This window comes from Rutilus rutilus (assembly GCF_951802725.1).
Source record: "Rutilus rutilus genome assembly, chromosome: 2".
In the NCBI taxonomy this organism is placed as follows: Eukaryota; Metazoa; Chordata; class Actinopteri; order Cypriniformes; family Leuciscidae; genus Rutilus; species Rutilus rutilus.
Genome location: NC_140210.1, coordinates 48883540 through 48901615, shown reverse-complemented (window position 1 = coordinate 48901615; position 18076 = coordinate 48883540). Strand labels below are relative to the sequence as shown.

The following is an 18076-nucleotide window of genomic DNA, read 5'->3' as shown; positions in this document are numbered from 1 at the left end:
GCGACGAGAAAACTTTTTGTGCGCCAAAAAAAAAAAAAAAAAAAGACTTGAACTGCGCAATGCTTCTGTGTTGTACGTCACACGTAGGCTCACTATTGGCCGACGCTGGTCATGTGTGTGATGCATGTGACGTACAACACAGAAGCACTGCGCAGTTATACTACGTGAACTAACTCGAGGCCCAGAGAGAAGGAAATGAATAGTGGAATAAACTCGTTATTTTTGTTTTTTTGTGTGTGTAGTGGACACTATACTGTCAAAAAGCACCGTCCTTCGGATGAGACGGTTAAACCGAGGTTCTGACTCTCTGTGGTCATTAAAAAACCCAGGATGTCCTTCAAAAAAAGAGTAGAGGTGTAACCTCTGTCCATCATGGCCTCCTAATCATCCCCATATACTGATTGGCTTCATCACTCTGTCTCCTCTCCACACAGCAAAATCCCCAGTGTTAAATTAACACTCCTTGGTGTACATATAGGTCCAACTACAGAGTGTTAAAAATGAACACTGAAGCAGTGTTGAAGTTAATGAGATAATTAAGCAATTAATTACGTGATGATTGGCCATTAGTGGTGACACCTAATGTTAATAAGCAGAATCATTGAAGGAAAGAGAAACACAAGAACTACAACTGACTTTGAGCCTTTACACATAATTGCACTTATTATTACCAGTTTGACTTTATTTCTGTCATACATCGACAAAAGTTATTGAGATTCAGCAGAAGTTTAGACGGTAATGTTTTATGGACGTTTTCATTTCGTTTTCATTTTTAGTCACCATTATGGTGGTCAGTGTTTGCTTTAGTTGGGCTCTTGACCCTTTTCATTTTTTATTGTTAGGTTTTCTCTGACAGTTCCAACATTGTGTTTATAAAGCACTTTTGGTACGCCAAGAGAAAACCTGCTTGACATTATCATCATGTTGTGACCTTATTCACTGATGTTATTCAGAGTCAAAATCTATGACTTGTTACATTTTATTATCGGTAATTTGTAGCCCTGAGATTCAACAGCAATGTGAACAATTTTGAAAAAACTTTTGAGCACAATCACTATTGTGTTTAACACCGAGACATCAAGAATCAGCATATGAATCTCAACAATGGTGAAAATAAACAAACTAGTGACAAACAGATCATCTATGAACATCACAAAACTAAAGTCATAATAAAACAAAAGCAAAATAAAAGCAAACAGGAAAAAACAATGAAAATTAAAGGACAATTCAGCTGCATAATTTATTCATGCTGCAATGCATGATGTCAGCCAGGGATGCATTTTGATTGGTGGCTCCCATCATGCACTGCAACATGAAACATTTGTGTGATTGTCACCATTGTTGAGATTCATATGTAGATTATTGATATCTGTGTATGATTTAAAAATCTCAGATTGTTTTAAGCACAGCTGGAATTAACTATTGTACTGTATATGAAAAAAATCATTAGAATATTAAGTTATAATGCTGATTCAGTAAATCAGGAAAATACAGGATTGTAACTTCATCAGATAAACATTATCATCATGACCTGGGCTTCTTTTCCCAAAAGCATTTTAAGCCTAACTTGATCATAGAACAATTGCAATAAATGGTCTGTACAATCAAATTAGTCTTGCGATTGCTTTCGGGAAACACAGCCCAGATCATAGTTTCTCTTGCCACAACAAATGTGTTTTATACACACAAAGTTGGAACAGCCAGAGAAAAACTTATGTTAAAAAGGAAAGGGTCAAGAGCCCAACTAAAGCAAACACTGATCACCATAATGGTGACACGAAACGAAACATTCCATAAAACATTACCATCTAAACTTCTGTTAAATCTAAATAAGACCGTGTGTAGATGTATGACAGAAATAAAGTCAAACTGGTAAAATAATAAGTGCAATAATGGTTCAAAGTCAGTAGTTCTTGTGTTTCTCTTTTTTCTGTTCTTCTTGTTTCTTTTTCCGTCAATGATTCTGCTTATTAACATCAGGTGTCACCACTAATGGCCAATCATCACTTAATTAATCACTTTATTATCTCATTAACTTCAACACTGCTTCAGTGTTAATTTTTAACACTCTGTAGTTGGACCTATATGTACACCGAGGAGTGTTAATTTAACACTGGGGATTTTGCTGTGCACCAGTATGCTGGTGTGTGGTGGGTGTTCTGGCACAGTATGGCTGCCGTCGCATCATCCAGGTGGATACTGCACATTGGTGGTGGTTGAGGAGATTCCCCCTTCCATGTAAAGCGCTTTGAGTACCTAGAAAAGCGCTATATAAATGTAATGAATTATTATTATTATTATTATTATTATTTCTAAACATGTAAGTTTCCAGACCTGAACATCTCCACACAGCAGTGCTTGTGAGGTTCTGCTTCTTGAGTGTTCTAGAAAGGAGTAATTTACTCATTGCTATACAGATGTGAGGCATCACTGCATCCCAATACATCTTGTAGCGGAGAGCAGATCACCAGTCTGCATGGTGATTAAATCAAATTAATTAATGCAGTCCAAATCCACAAAACCCCTGTCTCGCTCTGACTCAAGCTATTCTGACATTCCAAAGCACTCTCATTTACGACACCTCTGTTGTCTTAAGATTGCTCTGTGCCTTGCAGACCAGATGGCACCGAAAAATGGTGTAAATCATGGACTATCTCTCTCTCTACATGATCTCTTACGTCTAAATCAACAAAGACCGTCTGTTTAGGGCTTGGAGAGCCTAACGCTGACCAATGAGAGAGAGCCCGAAAGCACCCCCTCCTAGGGAGTCTCTCGAACACTGATTTGCACATAGACACTAATTAACTCTTCACAACAATAAAACAGTGTTGTAAGAACAGATGCCCAAAACATGTGGTTTCTGCTGAGTACATCAAGGCAAGGAGTCAAACGAACGCACACACAAACCTCACCCCGCAGCGCCAGGGACAAGAGTTCAGCGTGCGGTTGTGAACTTTCCACACACACACAGAAACACACGCAGGCCCCACCACGTGTGATCCAAAATCCTTGTATAAAATATTTTAAATGTATTTTCTTGATGTGCATGATCCCCTGTCCCAAATGTTATGCCTATGTAGTTTATTGGCCTGTAATCACTCTGTGGTGCCCACAATTACAAGAAATTATGTACCTCCTTGATTTTAGATCTTAGAACTGTCATTCGCGGTATTGCCGTGTTCCACAAACCCCAACGATGCTGGATCTTTAACACAAAATATCAGAGAATGCATTGTTTATTAAATACCAGCGTTATTAAGTTATGGACGAATCCATCGTTTCAAAACCCCGCGGAAAGGGGGGCGTATAGACCTCGAAACGTCAGGAGGTGGGCCCGATACGTTGTTAAAGACAATTGGCCCACGTACGTGAGGGAGGCGTGAGTTTAGCCCTTTAAAATTCCGCGCCCCTCTCCTCTCAGTGCAGTCCGCCAGAGAGAGAAAGACGACACGCCTCCTTCCCTCAAGGAAGTTTCGCTCGCTTTTATTTTCTTTTTATTTCCAAGTCTTTTCTTAGAGCTACTATTACTTCAGTATAGTCTTCTGAAACCAACCCACGAAATCAACTTAAGGCTAAGATAATCTTTGCTGAGTCTTCGCTCGCTTCAAGTCGCCATAGCAACCAGACGCTGTGACCACGTGATCCAGGTGCCTTTATATCCAACCCAGACGAACACACACACAGAAGGCCGATCTTCCAAACAGAGTGACGTAGATCTTTTAAATTTGCAATCTGAAGGAAATGCTGTTTAAAGTGTCTAAATATTACTGAGAAACGTTGGGGTTTTGTGGTGAATGACTAAACTGTTTCTATCTCTATCTCTAAATTCTCTTTCACACACACACACATACACACACACATACACACACACATACTCTCACCCACGTGTGCAAAGACAAACACGCTACCACGTGCTCACGGAGCCGCCGACACACCCACCTTACAAACGCTACCATCTCAACATCTCACACGCACACCTAAAATCATTCTTACCTCAACTATTAGTTTCCTCTCGCTGATTCTCTCTCTCTCTCTCTCTCTCTTCCTTTCTCTCAAACCTTTTTATTTTGTTGTATTTCTGTATTACGATCGTTATATTGCCTGTTTTGTTTATGCATTTTTATTCATGCGTGATTTGAAGTAATTGTGTAATCGCTAGCTTGTTTAAATAAACTTTGTTAAATCATTTGAATTAAGTTTGCCTGTTTGTTTCAAATTCTGAGTCCCTGAGGAGTGCAGATTTGACCTTATAAGCTCTACGATTGGTCTTACTATTAAAAGAAATCTAAAAATTGTCTAAAACACGAAGATAATTATCTTCTTTGTGGCCACAAGAAAGTGTTATCTATCAGTGTTAAAGACGCCCGATTTCTGTTCATAACTTATACATTCGGTCCGCTGGACGGCCCGTCTGCATGATAAATGAACATTCTTCAACTTCTACCTCAAATTCCCCCTAATTGAGTAAATTCTACCCGTCTCTATCAGTGATTACTACAAGTAATTGGGAAATCGCTGATACAAGCCGAGGTTTTGACCTATTCCCTATTTTTGAATAAATTAATTTATGGAAGCAACAGATGCATATTCACATTGATGAATATTACCGCTAATTCGAGCTAATTAATTCCCCAACACCAAGTCATTGTTGTTACAATCTTCAATATCTTTTATTGTCCACATCAACTCCTGTCAGAAAATGAATGTCAGGAATAATCATCTGAACCATTTCAATTTCAGTGATTCTGCTTGTTAACATCAGGTGTCTTCAGTAATGCTCAATCATTACTTAATCACTTAATTATCTCATTAACTTTAACACTGCTTCAGTGTTACTTGTAACACTCTGAGAGTGTGTATTATATAAACACTGAGCAGTGTTAATTTAACACTTGGGATTTTGCTGAGAATTCTCCTTTAAAGTATCTTATGATTATTACATTTTTAAAAGATTTAAAATATCACACAAAACAAATTATAATGTTGGATTTGTGATTCAGAATGGGAAAAGTAATTAGAATATTCTTGCAAGGCACTGTATATTACATCATGACTAATTAGTCAGAACATTTTCAAATTTCGTTACCCTTTATTTTTTTTTATTTTTTTTTAACATAATTACAAAGTATTTTAGCTCATATTTATTGAGAGTATGTAAGAGATGATGTTTAATTTCCTGTAATCAACAAATGTATAATTATGGAGGACATCCATGTCTCAGGAGTTTATCCTGGAGCGCAGAGATGCCGATGTACTGCTCCTTGTATTCTGGAGTTTGACTTTCCTCTCTTGTCGGCCAGTATTCAACCCAGGTGTCCTCTTCAAAGATGTACTGCAGACTAAAACAACAGAATAAAATTACAGACTTAAAGGTGTCATGACCCACATTTTGCATTTTTCCACGAGAATCAATGTATGTTATGATTGCCTAACGATTATACACTGGCCGGGAAGCCGATATTTAAAAGTGAAGCGTTTGTTTACCTCAGGGTTTGTAAAATATCCCACGTGCACGCGCACTCAAATATGAGATTTTGATTTCTACCCTGGCTTGACGTCACGACGGTGGAGGATATGCCATATATGGACAGCGCAGCAGGAAGCCACGCCCTACCCCTCTCCCCTTCATATTCATTCGGCAAAGAAAGATGGAGAAACCAAGTGCACACCTGCGTTGCTCTGTGGTTGACTGCCATAAACAGCATTCTAATGTGTTTTCTCTACCCAAAACGGACGAAACTATCAGGGATCAGTGGATGAAATTCATTTTTAATGACGCTGTCCCAACAACCGTTTCAACTGGCCTAACGTTTGGTGTCTGCGCTAAACACAATCCTATACACAGGATTAATTTAGTAATTTGGGACAATATCAGGCGAAGTTGGCCTCGAAGCTCCGTTTGGGAAAAGGTGCCATCCCCACCATCAGAGACCTGCCTGAAATTGAAACGGTAAGACTGTGTTAATGCGGCTATTGTATGTAACGTTAGCTTCGAGATAAACACGGTGAATGGACTCTACGAATGCTATCCACATCTTTCCACTTTGTTTTACACAACAGTAGTGATGGTACAGGAGTCCATGGTCAGTGGCTAAACCTGTTTGCTAGACCATATCGCATATATCGATATAGTTCAAATTTGCACTCTGCTCCCCGCGCCTCCGCTCTTCCTTTTCCACTCTGCGTGCGTGTTTAGAGCATTTTATGTTATGAGAGATGAATTATGACTACTTCAGAAACCCCAGCACAATAGGAACTACCAGACAGTGACATTAGTGTACGCTGAAATAAAGTATTTCACTTCAGAAAAACTGACTTTCTTGTCCTGTCAGCCGTTATCCTGTGCTCGGAGCGCACACTCAATACATGCGTAAATGCGGAGGCGCCCGCGCTGTGTATCGCCTCACTGATCAAGTGCAAAAGAAACTACGAGCATGCAACGCTGTCAACTAGTGATGTAGTACTCGAGTCCGGTCTCGGACTCGAGTCCGGTCTCGAGACCGATTTCTGCTTTCTCGGACTCGACTCGGACTTGTTCTTACAAAGACTCGGTCTTGACTCGGACTCGACCCTTCAAAGACTCGGTCTTGACTCGGACTCGGCATAGGCGGTCTCGTCCCATCACTAGTCCACTAGAATACATACCACTAGAAAATTTTAATAGACTGTTCGCAAAGACCCGCCCCCCTTAGTTACTGTCGCTATGTCCGACAAGCTACACCGTTCTCACGCCACACCATGTTCTCACGCAGTGAAAAATACATCACGGAGCAGAGAGGAGACTGACAACACGCTGACAGACAGGACAGACCAGGTTACTTTTCGGTTACTTTTGATATTAAACATATTAAACAAAGTCTCGCCTTTCAAACTTGGTCATTTTTTAAAAGAAATTTAAACAATAAATACCATTTTGTGGCTCTTAAATGTGTAGTGACAGATCGCTGTAGAGCATCAGTTAAAGCTGCTCGTGAACCGATCATCTCTTCCTTCTAGTTAATTTATAGCCTCAAATAAACATGAACAAACATAAGAAGCAATGTTGTTTTAACCACGGAAAGGCGTCAGTACACTCCGTGTTTCAAGTTCAAATCCTCCCATGTTAACCAACGGACTCGGTCTCGACTCGGACTCGACCCTTCAAAGACTCGGTCTTGACTCGGACTCGACTGAATTTGAAAACCAACGGACTCGGTCTCGACTCGGACTCGACCCTTCAAAGACTCGGTCTTGACTCGGACTCGGCATAGGCGGTCTCGTCCCCATCACTACTGTCAACCCCCCTCCTTCCTGCAACCAATCAACGTGCCCCTCATTTGCATTATTATAATGACCGTCCACGACAGCCAAAACATCGCATCAGATCTCGCGAGACAATAATGCCTTTAGAAATAAGGGTCTGAGAGCTCTGTGTTTATTTTTTTTCCACTTTTTTTTTTTAGAAGTGCCTGAAAGACTATAATAGAGCGTTGGGTATCCAAGGTAACACGAGGTCATGACTGCTTTAACTACACTGTATACATTTACGAAGCACATGCATACTTTCTATAAGGGTCAATGTACAAAATGGATTTCCACAGTTGTTTTTATACATTTTTGACAATCATTTAATACACATTCTGTTTCACCTGAACAAAACATTTTAATAACAGGTCAAAATACGTGATAAAGAGATATTACTGTCTAATGGAGTCTTCTCAGTTGTATGGTTTTTCTTGTCACAAATAGATTCCAGTATAATGCTTACATCGTGCTGTCTGTGTTTTGGCAGGCAAAAGGTTTTCATATATTCGTATTTTACAAACAAAATAGCTTTTTTGTCTTGTATTAAAATTAGTATTGCCTTATAATCAGCATTTTTCCCCTTTAACGTTTTACCTGCATGTATGAACATGCAATATATCAAAATAACAGAGCCTGCTTTATTTAAAAAAGTTCTATTTATTAAAAAAAAATTAGCTTCTTGGATTCTGTTTTTTAATCAACACTTGGATGTGGGTTAGTTTCATAAAATCACATGTTTGAAGACTTGAAGATCTCGTCCAGATTGGATTCAGAGAGATGATCAAAACAGATGGAGTCGATCGAGTCCATTAACACCGCCAAAGCTTCACAGTCGTTTCCTCTTCATGGGTCTACATTTCATTCAGTAACGTTAGGCAGTTTTGATTTATATGCTGTTTAATGATCACGTTATTTTATGTGCGTAAGCAATGCTTCTATCGCTTGATCAGGAGATTCTGTACTCTGCCAGAAGATGCGTAATAGCGCCCCCTACCGTATAACAGTGAAAACATGCATTACCAGAAATTTTCGGAAAAATCTGTCAATGAAAGATGAAAATCACTGGACAGTTACACCACCTACACATTTTTGACTATAAAGCCCACATAAACTCAAGTTCATCACAGATGATTTGTATTCAAATCATTTAGTATTTGTTTTTACTTTTTCCCCCAAGTGTATTCAAATCTATTTTAGGTTATTTAAATGATAAATAAAAATAAATAAATAAATAAAACTGTCCCAACATTGAGCCATGAACAACATTCTGCAGACTTTAAATACATAAAGTTCAGGCAAATCCTGTAATTTACAGACACAGAGTGGACACTTACGTTCCTCCGAGCCTTTGCAGGTCAGTGGATTTGCCTATGATGAGGTACGACTTGCCTTGTTCCAATCCTAAACTCTCACTGCAACTGGGACGACCCAAAAATGGTCTGACTTTCCCCTCAACATCCTTATCAGTGCCTACAGGACAGAACAGTGTTTAGGACACACTTTCTCTGCAATTCAAATTAGCCTCATGCTGAATATGTATCTGAGAAAAAAAAAATGCATTTAACAAGAATCAGACACATACCAAGTTTTGTTACTGTAGATAAAACTAACCCCCCACCTTTGTCAAAAGGTAGCGCTACTGAGCCATTCCACCATGCCCGTTTCTGAAACTTTGCACATGTCTACTGGCTAATAAATGTGATGTGTCGAGCATGTTAGGGGCCCCAAAAGTGCCCGAAAGGTTGACATAAAAATAATAATAAAGAATCCTAAGGAAAACAATAGGGCCTTCGCCCTTTCAGGGCCGTAATAACATAAAACAGTTATTTTAAACTGTAATAATATTTAACAATATTCCAGTTTTTACTGTATTTTTGATCAAATAAATGCAGCCTTCATGAGCAGAAGAGACTTATTTTAAGAACTTTAAAACTGACCCCAAAAAACAAAAAAGCATTTGCTACCTCTCTATATCAGATCCCAAGACAATTAATTAGTAAAAAACATTAGAAATAGTTATTTAAAATTGGACATGTGACCTATTGAGAGAGGACTATGACAATTTTATACAAAAAGGTAGAAATTTCAGTTCAGGTAGACATGCTTACCAGGCTTGTCACAGTTTATTGGCGGGGTTCCAGGTGGAGTTCGGGTTCCCGGTATCTCCTGCCCCTTACTGTCCACACACCAGCAGTAACCTGTGGACGACCAGCACTGCCGAGGCCTGTACTGACCCTCCTCATCACACTGAGGGATGAAGTTTCCTTGCCGATGAACACTCTCTGCTGCTTCTCTCTGCTGCTCACACTGGGTCTTGGGACGACCTTCAAGGTAAATGTACCAGAGATTATAGAATTTACTTGGAGGGTTAGTTCTCCAAAAAAATAAAATTCTGTCATCAATAAGTCACCCTCATGTTGTCCCAAAACTCAACTTCGGAACAACCAATAAGGTTGATTCGACTCACAATATTTATATCCATGAGATCGGCCTCTTTCAACGAACACACTGCTGAAGTTTTATCAAGATCAGTTAACCCTTAAAGACCGATACAGCCGCCCGCGGCGTAAAATAACGTACTCGGTTACTAACGTAATCTCGGTTCTCTCTAGAGAGAGGAACGAGTACTGCGTAGAATACGCTAGGGGAAAATCCTTTTCCACGAGAATACTGAAGCCAAAAAATTATCCTTAATTTTGTATTAATGTAAAACGCGTTGCGGCAGCATACAGACATAGGCGAGGCAGCTCGCGCGCCTATTGGCTGGTCTGCTGGCAACTGCTTAAGCCTATCGAGCGAGACCTAGAGTGACGTCAGACCCAATGAGGGCGCTTCGCGCCCTCTGAGTCACGTCCCGCCGAGACGGGCGTGGCTTAGGTCTATAAATACTGCTCGCAGGCATTATATCTCTGGTTTTTCATAGTCGAAGCAACCAGAGCGCGTGCAGGCACGGCAGGATACGCAGTACTCGTTCCTCTCTCTAGAGAGAACCGAGGTTACGTTAGTAACCGAGTACGTTCTCTTACGAGAGATTCTCTCGTACTGCGTAGAATACGCTAGGGGAACCTACTGTAAAACGCTGTGCGTGCTGGGATCTGATACTATAGACTCAAGGGCGACAGCCCGGAGTTCATACAGTACATAATCACCCAGGGGACTCACAGGGAATCCTGGAAGAGAGGGGGGGTTAGCCACCGTCTTCCCTATGGCAGCATAGAGCAAGGATTGCAATACTCAAATAGCTGCATAACTGACAGCGCCAGTTATGAGATTTTGGCCATACTAGACCGACAGTAGTCTGGCCTGTAGTGCGGGAACCTCTAGGTTGTAAAACCTTATAAATGTAGACGGAGAGGCCCAGCCTGCCGCCATACAAATATCTTGCAAGGCAATCCCACTTGACCAGGCCCACGATGAAGCCATGCTTCTCGTGGAGTGCGCTTTGACACCCAGCGGGCACTGCATGCCCCTGGTTGTGTAAGCTAGCGCTATTGCGTCCACTACCCATCTGGATAGGGTCTGTTTCGAGGCGGCTAGTCCCTTAGAACGCCCGCTGAACGAAACAAAGAGCTGCTCCGTCTGTCTGAAAACAGACGAGCGAGACACATAAGCTCTTAACGCCCTGACTGGGCAAAGGGAGCTTTCGTCCACATTTCCTTCAGTGACCGGCAGAGCAGACAGGGAGATGACCTGTGCTCTGAACGGTGTATTGAGGGATTTAGGAACATAACCGTGCTTAGGTTTGAGTATAACTCTAGAGTCATTCGGCCCAAATTCCATGCACGTCGCGCTTACTGAGAGCGCGTGTAAGTCCCCTATGCGCTTCACAGAAGCGAGAGCCAGAAGAAACGCCATCTTGAAAGACAGGTGTTTAAGATCGATCTTCTGCAAGGGCTCGAATGGATGACCTTTCATGGCTTCCAGTACCGTAGAAAGGTCCCATATAGGGACTGTGGGAGGTCTGGGAGGATTCAGTCTCTTAGCTCCCCTAAGGAAGCGAATGACTAAATCGTTCCTTCCAATAGACTGGCCAAGCGTGGTCGAAGAGAACACTGCTATGGCCGCTACATAGACTTTGAGCGTAGAAGGGGACCTGCCCTTATCCAACAGCTCCTGTAGGAAGGAGAGAACCTCCGTCACACCGCAATGCAGGGGTGACACACCATGAGCTGTGCACCAGCTAGAGAACACTGACCATTTTGAGGCATAGAGACGTCGCGTAGACAGAGCTCTGGCCTGTGTGATAGTGTTTAACACTCCCTGTGGGAGGTCAGCGGGTACCCATTGATGGCCCACACATGGAGGGACCACAGCTCTGGGTGAGGATGCCAGATTGAGCCGTTGGCTTGAGAGAGGAGATCCCTCCTCAGAGGCACTGGCCACGGGGCGGTGCTTGCTAACTGCATCACAGTTTGGAACCAAGGTTGGCTCATCCAAAGTGGGGCTACAAGCAGCACTGAGCATCCTTCTTCCCTGACCCGTTCTACCACCTGAGTCAGGAGGGAGACGGGGGGGAAGCGTAGAGAGGACGGCGAGGCCACTCGTGGGTCAGCGCGTCCTTGCTCTTCGAGAAAAATTCTGGACAGTGAGCGTTTTCTTGAGACGCGAACAGGTCTACTTCCGCTCTGCCGAATTTCTCCCACAGCAGCCGGACTGTCTGTGGGTGCAAAGACCATTCCCCTGTCGGAACCTGGTTCCTGGACAGTCTGTCTGGTCCTATATTTAGGAGCCCTGGCACGTGCGCTGCTCTCAGCGAGAGCAGGTTGCTGCGGGCCCATATCAGGAGGCGCCTGGTTAGCCTGTACAGAGTCAGGGACCTGAGGCCGCCCTGGCGATTTATGTAGGACACCACTGAGACGTTGTCTGAACGTATTAGGACGTGGTGTCCCTTTAACCCTTAAAGACCTAGAACATTTTTGGGGCGCCTGACTCACCTGTACTTTTCTTTGTTTTTCTAACCCATTCTAGCAGCAAGCATCAAGTGCCATATATCATTTTAAACAGGAGAACCTGAAGTTTCCAGCTAGCTCATTTAAAGTCCCAGTTTTACATTTCTTTTGTCAGAGAATTTATGAAATTAACAGGATTTTAAGAAAAACGGCAGCAAAAAATGTGGTGTTTTCAGTGTGAACTCAAACAGAACTTCCTGAAGTTTTGTTTTTTTCTTTTAGAAAGTTAGACTTGGTTGTTTTAGACTTCCAGATGAAATTTTGTCTACATGTAACAATCCCTCAGCAAGTTATAGCCATTTATTATAATATTATTCTAGGCGTTTTTGAGTAAAAACAGGTGTATTACATTTACTGACAATGTAGATGTGTCCAAATAAGTTCAGGAGGTAAAGTAAATAGAAAAGTTGTTATATTACAACAGAACACTGAAGCAAACATTTTTCTTCAGAAAATTATATTATAATTTGAACATGAACAACAAATGCAAACAATATAACAAGTAGTGACAACTGTGCAATATAAATACTAACAATACAATATACAGAGTGTAAATGAACAAATGGTTCAAATAATCTTCACAAACTAAATACAAAAAGAAATAAACAGTGCAAATGAAGAAATGGTTCATTGAGGGTAATATACTGAGTGCTAATGAACAAATAGTGCAAATAATCTTCACAAACTAAATACAAATAGATAAATAAACAGTGCAAATGATTCAAACAATCTTCTGAATCGGAAGGTTCCACCAGGTCTAAAGACTCGTTTAAAAAAATCAATTCTAACACATCCTCCGATTTGTACTGCTGTTTTTTTTTACATACTCATGCTCTTTCGTGTTTTATGCTCTTTCATGTTTTGCGCTCTTTCGTGTTTTGCGCTATGGTCAAAAACTTTGCATCAGTTAGTTTTCATGCGTAGTTTTCAATGCATTGCGTTTGTTAAAAATGTATAAAGAAACGTGATTGGTTGTTAAAATCACCAATCACTATGTTTGTTGGTTGAGTTGATGACCGTTTGGACGAATCTGGGCATGGGGGTGGGACTAAGCATCAACAATCGTTCCTGTTTGGCTCAGAGAAAGAAACCACATGTGTTTCCTTGACGAATCACTGCTGCAGATTTTGATGACGCAATCACCGGCACTACGCAGCCTATGAATGACCAATAGAGACAACCATGATAACACGGGAAAGCTGTGAATCTCATCTTTACGGTGCATTTTAAAGCATACAGATTGGATTAGCGACTCAAAAGTTATTAAACATTTTAGAACGATAGTTATTTTATGCCGCGGGCGGCCGTATCGGTCTTTAAGGGTTAAGAGGGGACAAAAGCGTGTGAACGCTTTGCTCACTGCCAACATTTCGAGGCAGTTGATATGTAAGAGCTTCTCCCGCTTTGACCATTGGCCAAAAAGCGGTCTGCCCTCGAGCAGCGCTCCCCATCCCGAGGTGGATGCGTCCGTGGCAGGCTTGTGCAAAATTCAGAATTTGAGAATTGGCCTCCATTCAATTCATGAATTTGAATTTGAATTGAATTTACTCCGCCCCACAGGACATTGAATTGAATTTGAATTGGAATGACAGGAAGTGGAATTAAATTCATGGCAATTCAAAGAAATTCCACTCAGTCACACAACAGAAAGAATGTGTTGAGTCTCACATGCATTCAGTGTTAGGAAGGTTATTTTGGAAATGTTTTTGCTTATTACTGTTATTAGTTACCCATTATAAATGTGGTTTGGATTACTTTATTTGGATAACTTTATCAATGCAAAGCAATTTCGTTTTAAGTTGATTAGTACACTCTTAAAACGGATGTGTTAAAAACAACACAACCTGTGTTATATCTTAACACACCTGTGTGTCTAGTTAAGGACAACACATTTTGTGTTACTTTTAACTCAACCAGTGTGTTATTGTTCTTAACACAGGGAGTGTGTTGAAACCTTTTACACACTAATGTGTTATAGTTACACAACTTGTGTCAGATATGTGTCACATGTGACTGTAGTCGGTGTGTATTTGCCAGAGTGCCTGTGTTTTTACAACTGAGTGTCTGGATGAACACTGAAACGTATTGTTAACTTGTGTTTATGGAGTCCAGTGACATTTAATAAAGAGTTTGTTTGAACATTTGGATGGTTTAGACATCATGAATCTACATAGACAAGCTCTTATTGAGAATTAACTGAGGTTTAGATGTTGATGTTTCACTGAATGTTTTATTTGAAGTCACCAGAATCGTGATTAATGGCTCCTTTATTTGAGCTCTTGACCCTTTACTCTTCTTTTAGTTTTTCTCTGGCTGCTTTAACTGTATTTTAATAAAATAGGCCTACATTTGTTATGGTGAGAGAAAATATGATCAGATGTTTCTTGATGATGTCATAATCAACAAGTGCTGATCTGATCAAGTCTTTGAGTATATGGATGGTGTGCATTTAATTTATTTATTTGCTAGTTATAACAATCTTGTGACACTACATCATGCTATCCATCATAATAAAAAATGTTTTCTAAAAATTTTAATCTGCAGCAGAAACTAGACAAATACAGACATCAAGAATCAGCGTATGAATCTCAACAATGGTGATAAACAAAAAGCTCCATGCCGCAATGCATGCTGGGAGTCATGGATGAGATTTGTACTATGGTGGCACCCAGCATGCATTGCGGCATGAAGCTTTATGTTTGTCACCATTGTTGAGATTCATACGCTGATTCTTGATGTCTGCTTGATACCATAGACTGTAAAGTCCTGTATGCACTGTACATTTAAAAACTAATTTTAAGCTAATTGTAATATGCTAATCCTTTTAAAAGTCATCTTTTAAATATTACATTAATCTTATAAATATTGAACTCTTGCTGAGCTTAACAACACTACATATCCATGGTGATAATATTATCATCTAAACATATTTTTCTCATGATTATTTCTGCTGTTTAAAGTGTTAAAATAAATACACATTTACAGCAATCACAGAAAACGAATGTTAAAGAGTTAAAGGTCAAGAGCCCAAATAAAGCTGACACTAATCACGATTCTGGTGACTTTAAATGAAACATTCAATGAATCGTCAACACCAAAACCTGTTAATTCTCAATAAGAGCTTCTGTAGAGTCTGACAGAAATAAAGTTAATCTGGTTATTAATAACACGTGAAAGCAGCATTTGAAAAAGACATTGAAAAAGAGGCATGATGTGATTGGCTGCCAAAAAACACCCGTTAATCTTTAAGTTTTCATGAATTAAGATTTAATTTATTTATTTGAATGTATTGCTTTATTTATTTTAGAGCATTTTATGGGATACCATATAAAATATACCTATAATTTTTTTTCATAAACACAAACTCTCCTCCATCCAGTGCTATTCTATCCAGAGTTACACTTGAACACACATTGTGTGTTAAAAATATACACAACATGTGTCAAAATACCATCAACACATGCTGTGTGTTGTTTTTTAACACATCTCTTTTTAGAGTGTAACTAATTGAATTAAACATTTTACCTCAGTAATACAACTAAATACAATTACATTAATTTTGTAATTTATTAACAGAAATTTCATTTCACGTAACTATTTACTCCTCAAAAAAAATTTCCTCAAAAATACATTTTGTTCTAAAATAGATATTGATCAAATTCTTGAAATAAATTACCCCCTCAATGTTGTTTAATTCGTTTTTTTTTTTTTTACATTGCTTTTAACATTCATCGCTGGGGGAAAACATATCCTTTTAATGTAATCTGTACAAGTAGTTCAAACTAATATCATTTATAATGCAATCATATCTGACGTAAAGCTTCATTGTTAAACACTTCACTTAAAATATGTATATGAATTTCTTAGAATTTTTATTGAATTGCAATTCTGCTTCCTTTAATTCAAATTCGAATTGTAATTCTAGATCCTGTTTTTGACATCAATTCAAATTCAATTCAAATTCAAGAATTGAATTGGAATTAAGGAGTCATTCTCAATTCAATTCTGAATTGTGCACAAGCCTGGTCCGTGGACACCACCATCACTCTCGAGGAAGTCCCCAGGCTTACACCTGATTGGTACCAGTCTTTTGCCTTCCAAGGTTTCAAGGCTGCAATGCACGCTTGATTGACCTTGATGCGAAGGCGACTGGAGGCCCACGCTGTGCGTGGTACTCTCTTTCTGAGCCAGAACTGCAGTGGGCGCATGCGCAGAAGGCCCAACTGGAGAACTGAAGATGCTGAGGCCATCAGACCGAGCATCCTTTGAAATGTTTTGAGAGGGACTATCGCGTCGCAGCGGAACGAGCCGGCTGCGCGCCGAATGTCCAGCGTGCGCTGAGATGACAGGCATGCTGTCATTAGCAGCGAGTTCAGCTCTATTCCCAGAAAAGATATAATCTGTCTGGGGAATAGCGAGCTCTTTTCCCAGTTCACTGCGAGACCGAGATTCTCGAGGTGATCGAGTAAAATGGTCCTGTGCTCTACGAGCTCTGAGTGAGATTGGGCTAGAATCAGCCAGTCGTCCAGATAGTTCAGCACTCGTATGCCCCGTAATCTGAGGGGTGCGAGCGCTGTGTCTATGCACTTCATAAATGTACGGGGTGCCAGGGACAAGGACTGTGTACTGATATGCCTGGCCCTCGAAGGCGAATCTCAAAAATTGCCTGTGACGTGACGCTATCTGTATTTGAAAATACGCGTCTTTTAGATCTATTGACACAAACCAGTCCCCCTGGCGGACATGCGCGAGGATTTTTCTGGTTGTGAGCATCCTGAACTGGCGCTTCAGAAGCGCTCTGTTCAGCTGCCGCAGATCTAGTATGGGTCTGAGACCCCCGTATTTCTTGGGCACCAGGAAGTATCTGCTGTAAAGCCCCCCTTCGCTTTGAGCTTGAGATAGGGGTTCTATAGCCCCTTTGCTCAACAGTTTCAGAATCTCGGCTCGAAGTAGATGAGCTACTTCTGATTCTACCGTGGTCTCGACGCGCGCCATGAAGTGGCGAGGGCGTCGGCGAAACTGCAGCAAATAGCCTTCTTTTATGATGTTCAGCACCCATTTCGAAACTCCGGGAAGCTTTTCCCACGCAAGTGCGCGAGTAGCTAGGGGCTGGATGCGAAGCACGCTCTGATCGGCTCGCGATACAGCGGCTTTTGTGTGCTGCGACATAAACGTCGCGCTCATGACATCTGAGGCAGGGGGCGCGCTGATAACAGCGGGCAGAATGCCCGCGCTCGACTCCTCTGCAGTGTCTAGCTGAGAGGGGGAGGGCTGGGCTAGTTTCATGTCTGTGTGTGGGCGTGGGCGCAGAACAGCGGGCACATACACCACCTTTACAGCATTGCTCGCGTGAGCAGAGCATATGCATACCGGTCCTGTATTTACAGGGACCGTGAGACATGTGGGAAGTAGCATTTGTGGGCACTGGGTAGTGGGCACGCATGCTACATTTGAAGCGCAATCGATCTGAGTCGATTTTATGTGCGCGAGCCCTGTGTGAAGGGCTGTGCTTGTGTGTAGGAATGGGCACTGAGTAGTGGGCATTTTTTCTACACATAAAACACCTTCGCCCGTGGCCGGGACACCAGAAAATACACTCTTTAAGGGATTTATCTGGGTAGCCGTAAAAACGGCTTTTGTGTGCAGGCAAGCGGGCAATGGAACCGGCTTGTTGGCTGCTAAATACGCTGGACCAGTCACATTTCCTGGAACTGGACGAGCGGCAAGCTTTGGTGGAAGTCCGGCCACAGCGGGACTTGGACACTGTCGCTTTCCTAGGCGTGCTAGGACGATTTCGGGGCCTCTGGCTTCAACGCAATCTTTTGCCGCGGGCCTCGCGGGGC

At 41.3% G+C, this 18076-nt stretch overlaps 1 protein-coding gene across 3 annotated transcripts in view; it reads right to left on the bottom strand.

The window, feature by feature from the left end:
* The window catches only part of LOC311283377 (complement C3-like), a 345048-nt gene that overhangs the window by 79654 nt on the left and 247318 nt on the right, over positions 1-18076 (bottom strand). Inside the window, exons 43-45 of one of the 3 annotated variants that reach the window (XM_084397734.1) lie at positions 9393-9608; positions 8619-8754; positions 4271-5339 (exon numbers count right to left, since the gene is read on the bottom strand). The exons of the other annotated variants lie outside the window; for them this stretch is intronic. Of the exons in view, the coding sequence (XP_084253860.1) occupies positions 5198-5339; positions 8619-8754; positions 9393-9608 (494 nt within the window). The 3' untranslated portion in view covers positions 4271-5197. Of the gene's footprint in view, positions 1-4270; positions 5340-8618; positions 8755-9392; positions 9609-18076 lie in introns of those variants that run through there. 3 annotated transcript variants of the gene reach the window in all.